The sequence below is a fragment of the Poeciliopsis prolifica genome, unplaced genomic scaffold, assembly GCF_027474105.1.
Source record: "Poeciliopsis prolifica strain line A6 unplaced genomic scaffold, Auburn_PproV2 SCAFFOLD005, whole genome shotgun sequence".
Lineage (NCBI taxonomy): Eukaryota > Metazoa > Chordata > Actinopteri > Cyprinodontiformes > Poeciliidae > Poeciliopsis > Poeciliopsis prolifica.
The window spans coordinates 524,632-546,875 of NW_026562380.1; the positions used below are offsets into that span (position 1 = coordinate 524,632).

The 22,244-nt window shown below is 36.5% G+C and overlaps 1 protein-coding gene across 3 annotated transcripts in view; it reads left to right on the forward strand.

Annotated features, from left to right (window-relative positions):
• Positions 1-4,721: 4,721 nt before the first annotated feature.
• Positions 4,722-22,244, forward strand: part of LOC129359969 (cilia- and flagella-associated protein 46) — a 47,964-nt gene continuing 30,441 nt past the window's right edge. For 2 of the 3 annotated variants that reach the window (XM_055029974.1, XM_055029975.1), the window contains exons 1-14: positions 8,779-8,896; positions 9,798-9,892; positions 10,640-10,795; positions 10,944-11,043; positions 11,366-11,464; positions 12,985-13,175; positions 14,297-14,522; positions 14,702-14,819; positions 16,279-16,408; positions 17,355-17,479; positions 18,455-18,561; positions 19,663-19,775; positions 20,930-21,142; positions 21,598-21,757. In XM_055029974.1, coding sequence (XP_054885949.1) covers positions 8,843-8,896; positions 9,798-9,892; positions 10,640-10,795; positions 10,944-11,043; positions 11,366-11,464; positions 12,985-13,175; positions 14,297-14,522; positions 14,702-14,819; positions 16,279-16,408; positions 17,355-17,479; positions 18,455-18,561; positions 19,663-19,775; positions 20,930-21,142; positions 21,598-21,757 — 1,887 coding nt within the window. In that variant the 5' untranslated portion in view covers positions 8,779-8,842. Of the gene's footprint in view, positions 5,019-5,091; positions 5,208-6,171; positions 6,310-7,439; positions 7,505-8,167; positions 8,337-8,776; positions 8,897-9,797; positions 9,893-10,639; positions 10,796-10,943; positions 11,044-11,365; positions 11,465-12,984; positions 13,176-14,296; positions 14,523-14,701; positions 14,820-16,278; positions 16,409-17,354; positions 17,480-18,454; positions 18,562-19,662; positions 19,776-20,929; positions 21,143-21,597; positions 21,758-22,244 lie in introns of those variants that run through there. The other variant, XM_055029976.1, reaches the window with a different exon arrangement.

Here is a 22,244-nt window from a genome sequence, read left to right on the forward strand (position 1 = left end):
GTGGCTAATGACGATAGACATTCTGTCTCTGCTATGAGGTTTAAAGCAGAAGTGTTGGACCTTAACAATTTCATACCATCTAGTCATTAAACCAAGCAGGCTCCAGTTTTGCAGGTCTGTGTAGATATAATTATAGCAAAAGTCAGAGAACTTGGTGGAAGAAATATGGAAAAGAGTCTTTGCTATCTTTAAGTTATTAGAGCAGAAGAAAGTCCCTATGTAATGAATAGTAGAATTTTTTTTATTAAAAATTACTGATTTTGTACATGAATATCAAACATTTCTTTCACTAGGTATAGTCATGACTCATGACATGCATTTAAAGATACAAGACACAAGGAACTCTGTTGTAGCTAATAATGTAAACAATGTGGAAAAATGGCTGATTTTAACCTGAAACTCACTGATGGTTACTAAAAGAATGTGGCCAAAGTGCAAACAACCAAATATTTCTGTACCTTCTGTAACCAAAAGATGAAATATTGCCATCCTCCTCAAATGAACTGTACTGATTTAGTTTGCCTTTACGTTACAACATACATTTTACATGTATAGGGGAAAATATGCAGTAGAGTAATGCCTTGCTGACATTCCATTTGATGTAAATGACAAATTTTTATAGAGTGCAACCAAATCAGCAACTGCATGCTGTGAGAGATGGGGCACAATGACAGTTTTTACTAAGTATGCAACCAGGGAGCCATCAAATCCTGCCCCCACACTGCTGCAGTTTAAACAAATCAGTGACATCCGCCATCTCTAATAACAGTGTGAACATTAAGTCAATACCCTCGTTAGCTGTTTGAACACATGCTGCTGTAGATAAGAAACTGCATGTCTGACGGTCTACCTCTGACTGACTGGATTACTTTCAAATGTCAAAATGATTAAATTAGGGAGTTTAAGTTATGCAGTAGTACAGCTTGTTAATTTTCCATCCAGTGCTTTTTTAAGCAACTTTTCTGCTTACAATTTTGTGCTGACTGTGTAATACACTCTACAAAATGGCCTTAAAGAACATTTACAGAAAAAGCAATGTGATTATGCAATACTACTTTTTTATGATTAGTTTGAGCATGAGCAGTGTCCATCTATAACCTTATGTCTGTAAGGTTGTAGATGGAGGCAACCTTACAGACATAGCAAAAAAACACTGTTGACATTAAACGTGGCTGTGTGGGCCCAGAAGAAGTATAAAAAGCTGTTTATGAAGTTTGAACTACATGTGCAATCAAGATCTTTTCGTATATTCAAGCCACTGGTAGTGAGATAACAAACAGCTGTTTGTTTAGATGCTTTTAAATAGTTCTACATGTTTGCATTGAAACAAGACACCTATGTTAATTGCATCTGTTTAATGATTCTGTTCTTACAATACAGGTATTGCATGTATACAATGTTTAAATATTGATGACAGTTTGAAAGTTAATATTTTATTGGATCCTGTTGATTTAATGTCGTAAGCATACAATAGTGTTACGGGGATTTGTCTTTATAGATGTTCAAAACTGCCCCATTGGGTGGCTGGAGGGTGGGGTGGGAAATGGGGGATGCAGATATGAAGCATGCAAGATTACCGCACACTGGCTTTGATTCATAATAAATGAGTGCATGCATTTCAGGCTACCTGCAGGGAAACAGCGGAGGATATGTATGTATGTATGAAATGACACCCACTCTAAGAGGAACTGATGATCTGAAGCTGATGAATGGAAGGGAAATACATTATAACTTCAAAGGTGTTAGTTTCGAAAAAGTATGAAGGTCAAATTCTGCAAAACACTGTGCAGAGTGATATGCTAAACAGATTCCTTAAATAGATTAGTCATGTAGCTTATGGGTTAATAAATGTCTCTTTAAAACAATTTTCCAATTTTTATAAAGATTTCTAATAATTCACTTTAGTAGCAAACCTATAAGCTCTGATGGATCATATCTTTATGTGTTTCTGAAGTTCAGAAGCACATACGTCTAACTTCTGAACAAGGCAGCCAACTAATATAATTTTGATTGTGGTAACATTATAACCAAATGTGGCTGGCATATGAGCACTGGACCAGAGATAAGAGACGCAGCTAGTGTATTATCTCAACACACCGTTTCATTTTCTTATCCAATTTCACATAAGACACAAACATTTTGCATTTCAGAAAAATAAACTTCAAAATATTGTTCAATAAAGAGCTGAATGGAAATCTGCTACTCTGCTGTGGCTTAACGCTCATTCATTTGCTTGAACTTTAGCTCGCTCTTCAGTTCCTTAAATTAAATTCTGAAAAGAATCCCAGCTTGTTATTTGTGTGTAATCCGAGACAGTTAAGTCTCTCTTTGTGAACACAAGCCAGTCCTGGAGCTGCTTCAGTGACAGTAAATTAAAACAGGAATTGTTCACAGCAAAATGCCACAGCTGTAATTTTCTGAGCTGTTACACATATCCTCTCAAATATGTATTGTCCTCAAATACAAGTTTTTCTGCAGCATGCTTTGACATGAAGCAATCAAACATTGGTATTGTCCTTTCATCTAGACTTTGGTTAAGGATTTATTTATAAAATCATTTAAAATGTGCTGGGAAAGAGCAGTAGGCTGTGTAATGCGATTCATAATTTACTCCCATCTACAGCAGGATATTTGGACTGTAATAAAATATTGTATGAAAAAAAAAGCATATTTAGGGTGATTTTCATCATTATGCAGCACCATCTGTGTATCCCAAATTTGCTGGTTAGAGCATTATGAATTCAGTTATTCTATTTTCTGATGGAAATCCAGTATGTTACACAAATATAAATAGCCTGTCAATCATACTGTTATCAAATTGGCAGGAATTTGGAACCTGCACTGCAAAAATACAAAATTACATTAAGTATTTTTGTCTCTAGTGCAAATGTCTCAGTACACTTAAAATAAGACATAACTAATTTAAAAGAACCTTTACAGCAATATGTGGGAGCTTAAGTAAATAATTCCTTAATTCTGATGAAAGTGTGTTAGTTCTAGTGTCAGACTTTTTCATTTATAATAAAACCCTTAAGTAAATTAAGGCTGGTGGAGAGATCATCTCTCAATGGTTACAGGAAAGAAAGAAAACAGACAAAATTCAATGAGCCACAATGTTCTGGAGAAACATGCATTTAATTTTATTTGCCCAATATTTTTATTCATACTGTGAGAAAATGAAAATTGACTTTACACTTAACAGCTGGGAAATGCAGGAAGAGCTACATTTATGTTTTATAATGGAGATTGACTTACAACAGAAAAACAGAATCTCAAAATTGTGCTCAAAAATGGAAGCTCTTTCACATTTGAATGTGAGCCAGAAAACATTCCCTTTGTGTGTATTTCAAAGCAGAGTGCCCAATGAACTGCTTAATAAATAAGCTTGAGAGCCACTGAGAACCATCCCATGCTGCTTTGATATACTGTCAGGTAACACATTACTCTGTCAATTAGACCTTAAACTAGAATTCTAAAGGCCATCACAGGCCAGGGACAGCAAGCCTTGCTTGTCTCCTGTCACATCAGCAGCAGAATGTGGTTTGACCAAGCAAATTGTATTTGCACACTATGTGGGCTGATTTCCAATGATGCGCTTTGAAGTGAAGAAGCACTTAAACTATATTGATGAAGAGGTTCTTTACCAAACTGTGTGCCTTTTGTGTTTTTGTTTTTATTTTCCTGACAATACATTTTGTATTCATTGCATAACAAGAAAATAATCAAAATGTAAGCTTACAAAGTCCACTTATCTAATCAGTTTATTTATGCAGTTCACAGTTTTTCAGGAGGACAAAACAAAAACAAAACAAATGCCTGAAGAATTACTATTTGGTAACACTTTGACGGGCTGTGAATTACTTACTGAGTGACACTTTATGACAACAGTCATAAATAGTCATCTAGACTTACTCATGTTCATGACAGGTATTATGTCATGTTTATGACATTGTCATGTCAGTCTCATTCACAACCGGTCAAATAAAGTGTTACCCTCTATTTCCATCCATCGATCCATCAAATCCTTCTGCTTATCTGAGATGGGGCAACTGAGTTAACAAATGTAAAGTAATAGCAATGTTATGGAGTGGTCTAACCGGATTGAGGCCTTGAATTTGTAGACTGAGCCAAGGATTATGGTGATGACAAGAAGGCCTTCCAACATTAAAGCCTTGCAGCTCATTTTGAAAGATAAATAATTATATACTAGTGGAAACATGTAAAAAAATAAATCTGGTCAGCAAGCATAAGAATCTTGAGGTTGTTGTAATGACAATTTTCCTGATTTCTTGAGAATATAAGTGAAAAAAAGACTTATTAAATGTTTTAATAAAATGTGATTAAAGCATTTTTTTTATATTGTTCCTCCTTTTAAAGTGTTCTTGTAGATTTTGACAGATGCTGTTAGAGTAGTAAAGTTCAGAATGGGGACTCTGACCCCCATCCGTCACTCCCCTCCTTTTCTTAATGCTTGTGTAAGCATTTAAGCCTTTTCTTAACGTATCTATAAATTCAATAGAATTCCAGATGCTCATTCAAGATATAACATAAAACAGAAAGTGGCACAAATGCTGACTCATTATCCGGTGAGAGAGTGACGTAGAGCGAGAGAGAAAAAAAGAGAACGAGAGCTTTTTGGCCTTCCCGTGTGCCGTAGGTGAAGTTCTGGCAGGACAGTGGTTGCTACGTAACGCTTCTCTCAGCAACGCTTCCCCGGCAACAAACAAAAGTAACGGTTGGAGATGGGTCACTCAATGTAATCGTTTATGGGTCAGACTCAAAGTAATCGTTTAGTGCGGAACTTGAACATCTGTTGATATATTTAGTTGAAAACTGGCAACGCTCTTATTTTTAGAAACTTCTAGAAAGAAACTTCAAAGTCTTCATTTCTAAACTCAGGTGCGCGTGTTTCGTTTGGTAACTAGCCAACTTGTTAAATTAGCCTCAGCGTCTGTCCTTTCTCCGCACAATGGAGTTCGATATTCGTGAGCATCTAGCGAAAGTACAGGAGAGCCAAGGTTTGTCAGGTGAATATGGGAAGGTATGGAAAGTGGGAGACACAAGTTCACGGCGTTTGGTTTACATTTTCAGACTTTGAAGCTCTTCAGTCTGCTTACCAGATGATTAAAGATACGACATCACCTGGTGCTCGCGGGCCACGCATTCCCCCAGAGCTATTTGTCATGTGTGCGGAAAATGCTCTAGAGGTGAAGTATTTTACTACCAGCTGAAGTAAATTATAAACAAAAAACTGTGCAAGAGTTTAGTGGAGATTGTCCCCCTATTCAGGCAAGCTTAATGAGGACGTTGATTTCATTTTCCAGCACATTTTCACACTTTCAAAAGAACCAATGACATGTGCTTTAATTGCCAATGAACCACTAAATATAGATTGACCACCAATTAGAGTTTATGATGGCATAAAAGTGTGAAGTGTGAATATAGGATGTAAGAAAAACACCAACTCTGAAGTTTCTCACAAAATGCTTTGAGAAGTGCCTTTTTATGTTGAAAAGAGCACATAGAGGTGTCATGCAAGACATGATGCTGTGAGCAGCCCTCAGGACTGAAAGATTTGCGTCTGACTGCAAATGATGTCAGGGGTATACATGTACTCCTGCTTTACTGAGACCCAGTGAGGAACAAAGTTAGTCTGATAAAGTCAGGACTTTCTTAATCATTTTGGTTAATTAAAAAATGTGCTTTTCTTGAAGATTTGTTTAGTAAAATTTTGATAAATATTAAAAATCCCTATATTATTTCACTAAATCTTAATGCAACACTTACAGTTGTTCTTATAAGTGAAGTCTGAAGTTTGATTTTGTATGTTTTTAAGCAGTTTCATTGTTAATAAAACCCAGCTCTGTTGAACCATTTAAACATTCAATGTTGCTTGTGAAACTTTGAACATTTAACTGGAACATTAACTTATCTGCTTTCTTCTTTATATCATATGATATAAAGTAAGTTTTCTGTCAACTTGTAATTGCCTTGACTCTGATAACAGTTCCACTATTGAATTACTTATTTCTCAGAAAACAATTCTTAGCGAACAATATGTAAATATAAGCATAAACTTTACAAAAGGCTTAGGTTTGATATGTCTTGACTGAACTGCATTGATTTTACAATTTAAAGTTTAAGTAATACTTTCTGATTTCTTTTTTTCAGATGGAGCATGTGCAGATGTGCTTTGAATGTCTAAATATATACTTTGAAGGTGATCCGCCTCATGACCAATTTTTCTGTCGAGCTCTCATGTGCCAGGGCCAGCTGATGTCTCTGTTTGTATCTCCTGATAAGAGTGTGGTGAGGACAGCAATGGGTACATTACTATGTGTGAATGTTTGTTCATGTTTGGGTTTTTATTCCACAGCGATGTAGATGCAAGGTTTATCTTTAGGTACACCAAATGTAAGCAGGTCCCAATCAGATGTTTTATTTCCAATACAGATGCAAGTCCTTTATGACTGGGCATTAGCTAATACCAAATCCTAGTGGGACACCAAATGCTTAATGACGCAATAATCCTAAAGTGTAGCCAAATGATACATTATCTTTGATAAGTTTGAAGTGTCTCAAGCATGTATTTTCCGCAACAGTGATTTATATTGTGTAGCGACAGAAGTTTAGTGCATAGCAGGCTAACATTAGCATTACTAATCTCTCTTTTGAGATGACTTATAGTTGTGACTTAGCCATTGATAATTGCTTTTAACATATTTCAATGTGGTTCCATTTAATCATGTTCGGACATAACTTACATGAATGGTTGGTTTCCTGCTTAAGAAAATGTATCACTTTGATATCGGTGCTGCAAATTGAATGACTAGTGTTCCAGCTGTTTGAGCACAAAGCATCAATCATGAGAGACAGGAAAGTGCAACAACACAGTTGAAAGTTGCTTCTCTGATTTTAGAGGTAAAGACGACATTAAATTAACTGTACCAGAAGGTTTTAGTAGTTCAGATTTAGGTACTCGGATACCAATCATTTAAAAACACCCTGAACAGGAACCGCAGGCTGGCATTGTGAAATACATCATGAATAAAATAATAGATACTTTTACCTTTTTAAAAGCTTTATCCATTATTATTTTACTTCAGTTTAGAAAATTTGTAGTATTTTTCTTTGAATATTTTGTCTGTCTGCTATTTTGATGTCCAATCTTTGTGCTAAAGGGCAAATGTCCTGTCAGTTTTAGTTGTTCCTTCATTCAACACACTGGCATCCAGTAATTAACTCCCATCCTCTCTGAAACCAGCTAATTGACTGGGGAGGTAATTCAACCGTTTGAGTCAGCTGTGTTGATCTGTTGACACAATTCCAACATGTAGGACACCGGACGGGAAGGACTGAGGGTTTATTGTATGTGCTTTTTATGTTTTCTTATGTGACATGTTGACAGTTCCCTATTTTGCAATTATTTTATATTTCAGAAAGATATCAAGGACGCTGCGAGGGATTTTCTGAAAGCAATTGCAATAGCTAAGAGCAACCCAAGGTATGCTACCACTCAGAAGTGTTCAGCCTTGTAGTTTCGGTATGCTTCTCATCAACAGTCTCTCTGAAGGTGAAACTATGAAAGTACTCCACTGAACTATTGTTTAGAATCCATTCCTCTCAGCATTAAAAGTGGCTTAAGGAAACTGTGCAGAGTGGTTAAAATAAATCTAATAATAGAAGTTATAATTGATATGTTGCCTTCTTGGTTACTGTGAAAGACTCTTTGCAAACTCGGGTCAGCCTTTGTGAGCAACCGCTGCTGGAGCGCCTTGCTAATTAACTCATAACCTGTCAATAAACGGGTTGAATGAGTATTACCAATTAGCACCAAAGGGAATACATATCTAATACATCCAGCTGAGATTAATGCACTATGCACTCTCTAGTGAATAAATTAGAAGCACTTCTCACTGAAGTTTCTCCAGAACAACTCCTTGAATTCAAACATGCCTCAAATTTCACATAGTTTCTTGTGCCTCCCCCTTTGGCTCATTGAGCGATCATTAATGCACTCACATTTAGAAATTCACAGGGCTTCTGCAGACACAGTTGACACTAGGTTTGAATTGAGCTGTACTAAAAGATGGAATTGGTGTTAAGTGTATTGTATGAATATTTCAGTGTTCTGTTTGTTTTTCTGTATATGGCTTGTGTCTTGCAGCACCCACTTCTTGGTCTTCAACGCGTCAGTTCTCTACTTTCAGGGAGTGCGTCCTCTCCTTCAGCCTGGACTGCGTCACCATTTGGTTCCCTCCTTAAAGCAGGTGGTGAAAAGTTTGGAGGAGGTGGCTGACCAGGACCACAGCTGGAGGGCAGAGCTCATGATGCAAGTGACTTTGACTTTACCGTTATGTTTGCTTTTGAATCCGACCATGCTCATGCACAAATTATTACGATGACACACCATGTTTAACTAGCTCAGCCTTCTGGCATCCCCAGTTACTGTACTTGGTTGTCATTTTCTATTTATGAAGAGGACAATATGTTCTGATGCAAGCTGTTAAATCATGTTTTCCTTTTTTGCCTTGGGTCTAAATGTTTGTTTCATCTTTGTTCGGGGAAGAAAATGTTCCATCCATGAAAAACGCAAAAGCATTTTATACAAAACCAGCCTGGTGAAGATGCAATGGCAGCCTGTGTTGCTAAATACTGTGTGTCCAGGCAGCATTTCTTTTCTTTTGTCAAAATCTGAGAAATAACTTGGTAAACGCATTTTGGGATTTTAATACTCTCATAACATGAGGTTTGCCATCTTTTTTTATGCAGACAGTTGGTTAAATGTATTTTGGATTCTGGAGAACTGAAGGATGCTGCAAGTTATGCCAAAGTTACTGAAATGTTCATCAAGTCACATACGCCACATCTCTATCTAGGCTTTTATACATTACAGGTAAGCAGATTATTGAAAGTGCGTCACCGTTTGGTTCCCTCCTTTAAGGGAGGGAACCAACTGTACTCAACCAACTGTACTCAAAACAATGTTAAGTTATTTTGTGGGATGCTTCTTGTTTTTACTTCTCTTAGGACAACAGATAAAAATTGTCTGTTGTGCTAACTCTGGCATGTTTACATTGATGCTTACTGCTGACATATTGATTTATATGCATCTTCCTAATTTAAATAAAAATGAAATGAGAACAAAGTCAAAACTTGACATTATATCAGAGCCCCCTTCTCCCTTAATTATATGCGCTCCTAGTAAAAATGTAATAAAATATATTCCAACTTAATTTTTTTTTTACATTAAAAAATAGACTTTTTTCAGCTCATCCTGGTAGTTCATGTCATCTAACATGGTTCTCATTGGTTTCAGAAGAGTATATCCGCTCCTTTTCCAGATTTCTGCAAGATCCACTTTAGTATTTTGCAACCAGAATACTCAGTTTTACTTTCATATAACCAAAACACACAGTTCTGGGTCAAAGGTAGAATTATTTTTATTTCAGTGAGAGATTACATAAATATTTCTCTAACTTTTTATTACAACTACCACTTTGATATTGACTGTAATTTCTAAGTAACAATATACTGCTTTGTTAAGCTTATTTGAAAAACAGCTGTACAACACGACTTGGTAAAAGAAATACATGTTCTTTTTTTTAACCAATTGTTGAGCAGGGGTCCCATTTATACATGTGGTGGTACTGTAACATCTGTGTTCTTTATTTTAACCAGAAGGGAAAAGACAATCCTTGGCTACAAATATTAAATCTCATAGCAATAATAAAATTTGTAATATTATACCTTTCAGTCAAACATATTGTGATAACGGGATTTCTTCTTCTTTGTAGATCCAGGAGAAACTGTTACAGGATGATACGCTCCTTGAAATCAGCAGACAATGTACCAGCTTGAAAGTTATTTATGAAATCCAACAATTCAAAATGTAAGAATAGCGTTTGTCATTTTGACAGAACTGGAGGGGGGGAGGAATACCACATGGGCAGACACAGGGCAAGGATGATTAAGTAAAGGGTCAAGTGACGTCACACTTTGTCTTTTTCCTTTATTATCCAGACTTGAAATCTTCTGAAATCAAATTTCATTCTTTTCCGCACTGCTCTGGAACCCTATAGAGTTTGCACTATCTGCTGCTGCAGCATAGGTTTTATAGTATTTTCGGTTGGAATCCCACAGACAGTGTAGACCCAAGTTTCTTTTTCAAAATCTGTGAAAATATCATCCATATATAGAAATAGTCAGAGTCATGTTGGCCCTTCAGTCTTGGAAACTGTGCTAGTAAACTCTTCTCTCAGATAGGAAGAGATTAATTTGGTATGCAGCTTAAATGTTAGCATGATGATTGCGTAAAGCAAAGGCATAGCCTATCATCTACTGTGCCACCATGTAGTGCATAACCCAACCCCCACTCCTTCTCTGAAGGGCATGTACTCAGCCCTTCAGAGAAGCATGTAAAAGCTCCTTATGGCTCTTGATTTCAGCAGTAAACATAAACAGCATTACTCAGGTGATGCTCCATACAGTATTTATTGCCTTGGATTTGTACAATATATGGTGTGAGTATGTAACTCACACCACACAGGGGATAAAGGTGATAAAAGTGAATGGTCTTAGATGCATACATATACATGTGGTAATGCAAACAGACCTTCAGCTCTCTTGATGTTTGCAGTGGGTGGAAGAAACGAAAAGAGAAAATGCTGACGCTGGAGGATTCTGCGAAGCTGAGGGAGATTTTCTCTCTCCTTGTGGATTCAGCCAAAGTGATTGGTGTGCCTGTACATTCTGGCTCTGTGCAGATCCCAACACCCATCCAGCCTTGTGACAGGTTCGTGACCAAAAGTGTCCCGGTGAAATCCCCTTTGTTCCTAAACCGCCGCCTACCAGTAGCCTTCTCTTTAGGAGACGAGCATGGCTCAGATTACGCTATTCAAATGTGAATCATATAAATTGTGTTTTTTATCTGGGATTTTCAGGGTTACCTTCCTGCTGGAGTTGGCTCTGCTGTCATTGCAAGTGAAGGATCAGGAAGTTGCTGCTAACTGTTGGGAACAGCTGAAGTTGGCAACAGAAGTTGTAAGTTCAATATTCTTTTTAAAACCTCAGGCAACTGTACAAATCAGACAGACTTGGGGATGTATTCATAAAACCAAATGAAGCCCTTCAAATGGAATAAATTATCTGAGCTTGTGACAAATAAAAAAGAGGTCACTTTATTCCTTTAATTATTATAAAAATGTGTTTAATAGGAAATAATTTGGATCTTTCAGCCATTCTACACAATCAAACATCACAACATCGCCACAATCCTTTAATGACTAAGACGTTGATTTGCCATCTCATGCTTTGTGCACTGCTGAACAGTAACCCAGGCTAATTGACTCTTCTGTCTTTTTAGAATATTGACCAACGCATAATGATGGAATGTGTCAAATGTGAAATTAACCTTCTGAAGAAAGGAGCAACGATGAATGACTACTCCAAAGCCAGTGTGGAGGTGCTAAATCATCTACTGCAGTTATTATCCATGGATTTTCTCTGGTTATTGTATGCAAATGATCCATTGTCTTGATGACTCATTCTCTATTCTGAGGATCTTCATTTGTAAAAGTGAATCCTGAAACTCTTCAAAGGCAGTTATGTCTCTTTTATGTAGTAGAGAAAACCCCTGCTTTTTGTACTTTATACAATCCATCCATCCATTTCCTTACAGCTTTTTTTTATCGATGTCAGTTGGGGTGCTGGTGCCTTTCCCCTGCTGTCAGCAGGCGAGAGGTGGGATACACCCTGGAAAGGTTGCCAGTCCATCACAAGGGACTTTGTACAACTTTCATTCCAAATAGGATAGCATTGTGTCTTTTATAACAGTTTACAATGTCAGAGCCCATAGAAAGAGGAATCTATAACTAATTATCCTTGCACAATCTCTCTTTGCTCTCTTCTCTCCCCTCTACAAGAATTAGGTTTAGAAACTGAGATGGCCATCAAAGAAGGTTAATTTTTTTTTATCTTCTGAACCACATCTATGTTGAAGGACATTATGGATTACTAATAAAATGTTCTTCAGTGTTCTTATCTACTTAACGAGAATCACCAGTCTCCACAAAGACCACTTGATGCTCTCCACACCTCAACCAGTTCTTTCAATGGGATTCCATGAAAAAGCCTTATCTATTATACAACTTTGAATGGAAACTTTAGGACATTGTTGAATTTTAAAGGAACTTTAACTGGAAATTTGCTTTGATCTGATATGAATGCCACATGGTGTTTATGTCAGCATAGCTACAAAGTTTTGGCACTGTTTAGCTTCCAGCAGCCCTGGGAACCTTGTTTGAGTTCATGGCATCATAAAATACCAGGAATTTTAAAATCAGATAGATCCTGTTCACAAAGTGCAAATGGATAGTCATTGAGTCTTTCCGCAGGGCATTGATCCAAAACATATGGCCAAACACAGATGTAGTTCAAAAGAGACAAAATCAACTTTCCTCCATGGTCATCTAAAGAAACCCAATGGGTTGAGGTAAAGACAAGAATGCACAAATTCACCCAGGACTGTGGAACGGTACAAGATCCCTCTCTCTGTGGGTTCCAACCTTCTCAAATGTTACAGGAGAATATGTGTTCTACCATTTGTAAAAGTTACAAAGGATTTACAGCAGGGTGCTATGTCTGGCACTGCTGCCATTGTATAAAGCAACTATTGAAGTAGAAATTTCTCCTCATTGCATAAAGTGGTCAAGGCTGAATATTTCTAAATTATTTCATTGTCACATTAAGCTGCTGATTTATTAATTTATTCAGTTTTACACATCACTGGCAACGGTCCCAATAAGTGTAGAGTTACCTCTGTCATGTGTCCATCTTTTCCCATTGGAAGAACTGACCTCGTTAAAAATTGTCTTACTTAGCATATTGAGCTCAATTTAATCCGGATTTAGTTGCCAAACGATGGAAGTGCTGTGCTGTCATTGCCAGAAGAGAAATCCTCAATGTGCAGGTGTTCTCCCACAGGCCCGCCTTAAGGAGATAGAGAAGCTGGATCAGTGGCTGGAGGCTGCAGTGAAGGAAGGGAGGCCCAAGGCTGCGCAGGCGTTGTGTGCTTCCCAGTGGCACCTCTGCCTGCCACTCCTGCAGCACAACCTCAGGAAAAGCATCAAGATGCCTCTGCTCAAGTTGGCCCTGGTTCTGGAGTACACACAAAGGTTTATAACCCTCCTCCTGCTCACAGTCAATTACACCTGCAGCGCCTTATACAGCAATTGGCAGAACTTTTTTTAATCTTTCCTTGCCATCTTGATCCTTGTGTGTAGTGGAAAGATGTCATTTGGTTCCTATTGAAGTTATTTTAAAGAGTTCAATAACTGCTCCAACTGTAGACAATTGAAGGCTGAGGTGAGAACCTGTTTTCTTGTGGTCACTTTGATGATTTATATAGATCAGCATACACCAGTTTTTTGTTTAAAATGTCCTGGTATTGTAAATCTTTCATGATGCTTTGCACTACAACAAGGGTCCCAGGGCCTTTGGGAAAGAAACTTGACAACAGCATCACAAATCCTTCAAAAATACTTAGTAGGAGTTTGTTGCTTACAAACATAACCTTATTTTAATCTTACTTAAGGTAATAGTTTTAATGAAGTTTTCATATGGAGTGTAGCAAACTCCAAATGTTTGTAATTGTTTTTTTTTTTTTTTTGCATGCCTCCCTAATAGCTGGTTATTATTGAGAACTTTTGTTTTTTATGTACTTTACATTTGAAATATATCAAATTTTAATTTACTATCAAATAGGATTTTTCCCTCCTGTTCAAATGGGATCATTATCCTATAATGTCAATATTTTGTTTTTCTTTTATGCTACCCCACGAATCAAGATTCATGTCTTTCTAAATTACAGTCACGTCCGATCATGTTGAAGAGATAACATTTTCATAGAAAGTTTTTGGTTAAAGTTTAACTAAACTCTAAATTAGCATTTAACTTCAGTAAAAAGTATATATATATATATATATATATATATATATATATATATATATATATATATATATATTCTCATTTATTTGTTTTATTAATAATTTATTCATCATGAGAAATTGCATCAGGTTTTTTTTTGATAGGGACTAAAAGATTATTTTGGTCAGGTTTTTGTTCTACAGTCATCAGTTCTAATTAGTTTGAGTTTTGAGCTAATTTGAGTTTAAGCCAGCAGTTTGTCACTTTGTGTTTATCAGAGAATCAACATGGTTTATTAATATTTGCCTCAGTTTTGCCACAGTTTTTCAGTTCCCCAAGAAATGAGCCTTTGCTGATATGTTTTGTACAGTATGTCACAGGAGATGCGGTGTGAAGTCTACTCAGAGTTGGCTTCAATAGAAGAGGAGGAGGGGGACCTTAAAGCCTCTTTGTCCCATCTCGAGAAAGCCCTGCTGCTGGACAGTGGGACATACCGAGAACGCCTTCTATCTGCTCTTCATCTGCTGCAGCTCAGACGGAACCCCTACCAAACACCTACCTGTCCCCTGGACAAAGCAGCTAGGATTATGCAGCAGGTTTTCTCCCCATCTGTTTCATTATTTAGCTCATTACTGAAGGTGATATTTATCAAGTCTAAATTAAATGCCTAATAGCTTTAAATCTGCTGGGTATAAGAGAAATGGCCCAGGGGATGACTGAAAAAGCAGCTGACTACAAATCAAGCCTCATTTTCAACTCTTCTTTTCTTTCTCAGGTTAGGGACATTCCGCCCCATCAAAGAACAGACAAACGTCCACTTCTGGTGTCTGTTGGTCTTCTTTTGGCTCCCTTTGACTTTCAAATGGTCCTGGATGCAGACCACCACACAAAATGTACAGATATGTTTTCTTTGATTTCATTCTTAAGTAATGTGCTTCATTGTTTCGTGCCCCTCCCCTACAACTTTTCAGGGTTTTATTTTAAATAAATATGTTTACATCCATTTTGCCCCACACGTACATCATCTTTTATACTACTATCAAAGCTTTTACACATGCCCTGGTAGTACTAAAATCAAAGCGAACATATAATTTAAAAATAGGTAAAGCAGTGCTAGGCTACAGATTCTTCTAAAACAGTTTTAGTTTGTGTTTTTTCACACTGTGATTCTCCATCATTTACAGAAAATAGTCAGAAACAGAGTGAGGACAAAGTGAGGCAGATGTAGAAAATTCATCAAAACAAATTCAGTGACATGATTTACAGTACAGTGAGCAATACTGGGCTTTTGCTGTACCTCTGATTTTCTCTGCTAATTCTTGAACAGCCAATCTGCATAAATAAAAAAACAATTGAACTTTTTTTATTCACATTTTTTTATTACCAACTGAACTGAATATTTGACAGGAAAAAATAGTTTTTCCACAGAACCTCTTATGTTATAACTTAGATTAGTCAGAGGTGTCTCTACACAATGTATCTATGGATCTTTTGTCACAGACTATATACACCGAGCTTAAATTTTGGAATTCTCCTTTTAGAGAAAAAATATTAAACCCTGAAAATATGTTGCAATACTGCATCACTGTTTTATCTTTCTTGAAAGAAGAGGGCTGTAACCTTCCCTCCGTGCACTTGGAGGGAAGGTTACAGAACGTGATGATGTGACAAGAAAAGAGGCAAAGTTGCTTACATGCAAACTAGAAACTGGTTTACAGTCCAATGTAGACCAATGCATCTCTTGTATTAAAAAGGGTGAGAGAAATTTATAAATAGAGAGGCTTAACAGCTTGAATGTGATTTCTTTGAGTCTGTCTTTTAGCACTCAGAGTGAGTCCCCATCGACTGTAGGGAGTAAATTTAGGGAGCAGAAGGGTGTGAGCTTTGGGAGAGCCTTTGATCTCTGCCTCATCCAGACTCTCTGGTCCACAGTTCGACTTGAACACTCAGCAGCCCTAATGACCCAGGGTAGAACTCGCCTTTGACAGTGAGTCAAAAGGCTTTTTCCTCAGGCATGGGTTAAAAGCGTTGCTCCCCAGAGGCGCTTCTTGCTGCTGTGGAGGAACCTCAAGTATCTTTCTAAACGAAGACACTTAATCATTGTGCTCTTTTCTTCAAAGCCAGCACATGATGAAGCCCTCAAGAGTTAAAGAGACTTAATAATTAGCAGCTTGTAATTTAATGACAAATCTGTATTGTCTCTTCAAGTGCTCTTTTTAAATTTAAGGTCTGTGAATCATGTCAATGTTTATGTGTATTTTTTTCTTATTTTCTTCTTATAAAACAATGTTTTGGACAATACTGAAGCCTTTCCAGTTTTATAAGAGTTTTTCTTCTGCAACCACTGTGTAGTTTTTGCAGGTAGTCTTGAACCGGACCCGCTCGGTGTGCTTGCTGCTAAGGCCCAGCATCATTCCACCTGTGTGGAGAAGCTGAATGATTATCTGGGCAGAAAAAGTGAAGACACAGATAATACAGTGAGGTGTGTGTTTCCACTTGGTAATAAACTAAAAAGAATATGAACTGAATTGTATATGCTGTTTGCTTTTATTTCACTATTTACTATTACTTTTTCATGAAAATCCAGTGTAGAAACTACCACCAGAAGTGACTTTGATTTATGAATAGAGTCCACGTGTATGCTATTTATTTACTGTATAGGCTTCACATGGTTTCAAAGGACCCTTCAGAGAGCAAACAGCATCATAAACACCAAGGAACATGGGAGATCGGTCAAAGAAAAACCTCTGGAGAAGTTTAGAGCAGAGTTAGGTTACAAAACAGTATCCCAGGTTTTAAAGATCTCATTGATCTCTGTTGAATGTTTGTATGTGACAGAAAACCAGCACTGCATGTTACCCTGAATACTAATATGGGATAGTTTAGATCACAGCGTATTCTCTTGTTTGGCCAATCTAAGCTTATACCATTTTGAAAGAGGGACAAGAAAACATTTTTTGCAAAGCTAGTAGAGACATATCTCAGAAGACTTCCTGTGGCAAAAGTTTTTACAAAATGTTGACTCAGAGGAGCTGGTGACAAACGCTGTCTACTATAGTCAGGTGTTTTTTTTTGTTAAGCTTGTATTTAATTTATTAGTGGTGTCAGCAGTGAAAGCTCTCGTGTTTCATTAACACTTCTCATTTACAGTGAAGTATAAACTATTCTGTCCATTCTGTCTGCCACTAACTTGAAAGTCTTAAACACTTAACTGTCACGCTCAAAATGTTTCCATGTAAGTCAATGGATCCATGATGATACCAGCACCATCAAGGCAGTAAAGGAGTTTTAAACAATCTATGCATGCTCCCGCAGAGCAAGCATAGACATCCAAAAAAAAATTTTTTTTCTTTTTATGTACAGTTCAGCTTCTCAGTCTAAAGAAACTAATAATTTATAAATCTTTTTTTTTTTTCTCACTATTTCAGGGTAAAGCTGTGGGCAACTCTTGTAAAGACGGCCAGAAAACTTGAAGTCTGGGACGTGTGCCGGGCTGCATGTCGATTCTGTTTGCTTTATGATGACGAAACAGGGAAGAGTTCAGACACTAACAGTGAGTTGATGAAATTCCTGGCAATTAAGGCTAAATGCACTTATTATCACTATAAACACATTTATGTAGAACTTGAAACTATATTTTAGAATAATTATGATTCAACATGCAACTGTTATGATTTTTAAGTTTGAATTTGTTATTGTACACAGTCAAAATTACATTTTTATAAAAAATATTATGTAGAGCTGCACCTCAGGCATGTGCTTTTTTAGACATTAACAAGCTTCCAGCGTAATGCCTGCTGGATATTTGACCACTTTTCTTGGCAGAATTAGAATTCATTTAAGCTCATCGGTTGCAAGCTGACCCAGCTTTTGAGCGTAATCCATAGTTTTCAACAGGGTTCAGTTTGGGTCGTTCCAAAAACTCAGTGTTAACCTGCTTGAACCATTTCGGATTCAAAGTTGGTTCATGTGTTACATAATTATCCAGTTGGATCCATTTGCTTCTGAACTTTAACCATCTGACCAAATCGAGCTCCCTCAGATAAAGCTGAACTGTTTAAATTTAACAGTTCAGTGTGTTTGTATGTAGTTGAGTCATTTTGTATAATTTTTACACTGCATAGTGTTGACAAAATCCATAATAAATTTCCACCTATGGATTAAATTCCCTTTTTCAAAATTATTTACTGTTTTATTTTCATAGTCATCCAACCTGATTGATTCAGATGCATTTTAAGTCCTTAATTAAGATAATTCTTAAATAATGTTCTGTCTTATAGCTGAAGTGAAAATTGTTACATTACACTTCTTTTGGAGAACTGAAAGATTAAGTATATAATAACTTTTGCTGTAGAATGAATTCCCTTTCTGTCCAGTTTATTGATCAACTTGCTGTAAAGTCTGGTAACCGATTTGATCAATGGACAGTTTCACTAAAATAACAACTGGACAGAAATCAGTATTTTTGTTCTAACTGATGAAATTTTTTGCCTCTTGATTCACAAACAGAATGTTTTTAACTCTTCAGAATCTAAATCCCCCAGAAGAGGAAGCACTCCGCAGACTTGCAGTGGAACCCAGAAGAGTGTGGAATTGTTGCATCTTTTAGCAGAAATTTGCTTCATCAATGCTGAGGTGTGCTTTCAAATATATGGTTTGGAAACACACAAGAATGATAGTTTTGTTTTGTTCTTACCTAGAGAAGTGATTTATTGTCTAAATAAATAGCCATCTTCCTATATACTGCTTCTGATCTGAATAGCATAATTATTTTATTATGGATAATTGGATTTGTTCCACAGCGGCATTTCTAATTAGATAATTAGGCACATTATTACTGTGTTCTCAGATTCAACTAACTGAGTTGCTTTTTATATGCCTTAATTGTTTAAGTGCATATTTTAAATTAATAGCTCTAATATATATCATTTCTATTTTTAGTGCTAACTAACTTGACAAAACACAATCCTCAATTTCTTAATCAAGTTTAGTAGATGTTCATCAAATTTCTTCTTTTTTTTGTTTTGTTTTTTTGTTTATTTTAATATTTGAATCTATTTTGAATGGTTTATATTTCCAAACATACAATTTAGACTTTGTTCGTTTACAAAAATATTATGTTTGCTTCTTTTGCTCAAGCTTGTCAACAAATGCTCCACGGGGAAGTATTCATGCATTATGGGATTATTTTTTTAACAAGCCCGTGGGGCTGCACAGAGATTGGTCAGAGTCAGAAGTTGTTGGGCTCGTCGTACGAGCTTGTCTTTCTGCGTAATCCTGCACCACATCAAGCCTGCAGCCTTAAGTCTTCATTAAGCCTATAGAGTTGTTAACTTGACAGCACTTTGAAGAAAATGAAGACACCCATGCACAGCCACGGCATGACCTTGCCAAAACTGACACACGTGCACACACACAGTCGTGTCTTTTCTTGCTTCTTTCATGTTTCTTTTGCTTTGTTCTATGACACACGACCATTTTTTTCTGGGGAATTTGCTTATAATTCATTAATTTTATTCTGATGATGAGTACCACTCTTATCTAAATTGTCTGCCATTGGTCCTTTCTTTTGTTTTTCCTTTGATCTATGCAGCAAGCTTTAATGCCGCTAGAGACATTGTCATAGCCACAGTGGGAATTCATATCTTCTTTTTATTGTGTTGATATCGTAACAGTATGTCACCTCTGGTGTCATGTTTTGAACCTGGAGAAGCAAATTTGTTCTGTCTTACTCAGGCCACCATCCAACTGCTGTTAGAAGAGGGGCTACATCTTAACAGCCCACCTGTACCACCACAGGGAGAGAAGGTGCATGTTGCTGAGGACGATCAAAGATGGATTGTTTACAGGTGAACTTAACAATATATTATTTTTTGTTTACTAATTTAAAATTGTATTGGGAAAAAATGGTAGGGGGCAAATTCATGAGGCTAAGTGCAAGTTTGCAAGACATTCTGTCTCACAAATCACAGTTAGATTTGCTTGGAAAATAGTTCTACTTAGCAAAACAACTCTCTGTTCTGATTCAGTTTGTCCTTATTTGAATATAAATACATGCATTTAGGTAGAAATTTACCAATTTTTATGTATTAGTTAATTGCAACCAGAGCTAATTGATGGGAATTCTAAAAAACAAGGATAGTTGTATGATTGGAAAAAAGTAAACCATCTACTGAAAGAAGTAAGGAAGGAAGGAAAAGTGGATCGCAACCGATGTTTAAAATTGGGGCTGCCAGTTGATGTGGACTATATTTTGTTATGCAAATTCATAAGTTTTCAAAAACTATTCTTTTTGTGACAATTTTTTGCAAAAATTCAAGTATTTTACTCCAGATTTACAAGTTGTGAGAAACATCATCATTTCCTCATTACGTTTTTAATAAAGGGTTCCCTTCTTCTCTCATCATGAGAGACCAAGTGGAAGTAGATCATCATCTTAACCTACAAAACATTTTCTGGGCTGAATTTTAGTTTTTCAGTACCTGAAATTTTTCAACTTTATACTTTTTTACAGTGTTGGGAATCTGCATACTTCTCTCTGGAATGGGATTGCTATTTAAACATGGCAGAACCAATAATTTAATACCACATAGACCAGAATTAATGGTAAAAATACATTTCTATTTTGGCTTCTGATAGTGCCTGTGCTGCACTGATAAAATTAATATAGTGTTCACATCAGCCCTCGCTGAGTCGAAAATATTATAATCAATAAGCTGTAACTTAAACAAGATATTAAAAGTTTTAAGTAAGTTAATAATTATCAGTTTGCAGCTAAAGTAAATGCATACATTTTTTCCCCTATTGTTCTTAAAAGAAAGGAAAACAAATTCAGACATTTAAAAAGGTTCAAGTAGCATCAGAATTTGTTGTGTATTATTTTTTGGAGCTTTATATTGTCTTTGCTACTCATAAGAAATCATTGTTTCTTTCTTCTTCTTCTCTAACTGCTTTCTTCGTCTCTTACCCTGCTATAAGTTGTACATGTTGAACTCTTTTACAGAACCTGGATCCAGAGTCTGTCTGCCCATGCCACCCAGTGCTTCCTACGTGGAGGAGAGATCGGGGTGGAGATCGGGGAGCATTGTCTGGTAGAAAATGCAGCCATTTACTTGTGGAACTATAACACCCACATGCTGGCTGCTGAGGAGTACAAACTACTGCTCCCCACCTTTCAAAATCTAGTGGAAATGCTCCTAAGAATGAAAGATATCAGGTGGTTCAAGTTTCTAAATTATATATAAAGCAAATACGATGCTTCTATGTAAAATAGTTCAGTTAGTAGACTTTATGTTGCGAAAAGATTTAGTTTTTTATATCAGAGATGAAAAAACATTACCTCAACAACAAATTAAAGACTAATTTTGAGCACTTGCTTTTGATATGAAATGCAATCATTCATCAATGTAGTATTCGAAAGATGTCATCATTTGACATCTTTTAGACAAGTGATACACATATTAAGTATTCAGTGGATTTTAAGATTTTTTTGTCATGAACACAGATGAAGAATAATTATTATTTTTAGGTGAATAAAATGGGACAAAATTTCCTCCAGTTCAGTGGTAGTTTTGACTAATGTAAAAAAATGGTTTTTAACCTTTATTAAACACCATAGGCATTTTTAAATATGTTGTGAGTTTGGGGCATTCTTTGTGTTCTTTCCCTCAGTAACCTTACCATGTGTGTAATGGTGTGTAATGCTGCAGCTCGTGGGCTGACTCAGCCTTCGTGTGATTCTGTGCGGGCAAGTGCAAAAGGAAAATACAGAGGATCAAAGCAAGGCACCTTAGATGATTCTGGATCACAGGATATAAAGAAGGCTTTAGAGGTAGGTCTGACTGGAATCTAAAAAATGAAATGATTATAATAAAAATATTTAACTTAGTAATGTAACATATGACTTGCTGCTAGTGTAGTGTAAGACAAAGTGAACATTTTGAGAAAGGCTGTTCAGGAAGCATCACTCTTTAAAAAAAAAAAAAAAGAATAGCAGAGATGATGAATCATCTCTAAAATATCTGGATGTATGTTGGAGTGTATTAAATGCTGTTTCATCCAACCTGCATACATGCCTGCAAATACGCCTCCATGAAGTCAAATTTTTGACTTGTTCTTTGTTGCCAATTAAACTCGGTTTCTTCCTTTCTATTCTGGAAATCCTCAATGAATATCAGTTCTAACTTAAGATGAAAGAGCTTTATCATTGAATTATTAACTGAATTTCATCATGCCTGCTTATAATGAGAACTAAGAAAAGGGCCTTTGCAATGTATTTTGATATGGATTGGTGAAATAACACATGAGAAGTCGCTTTG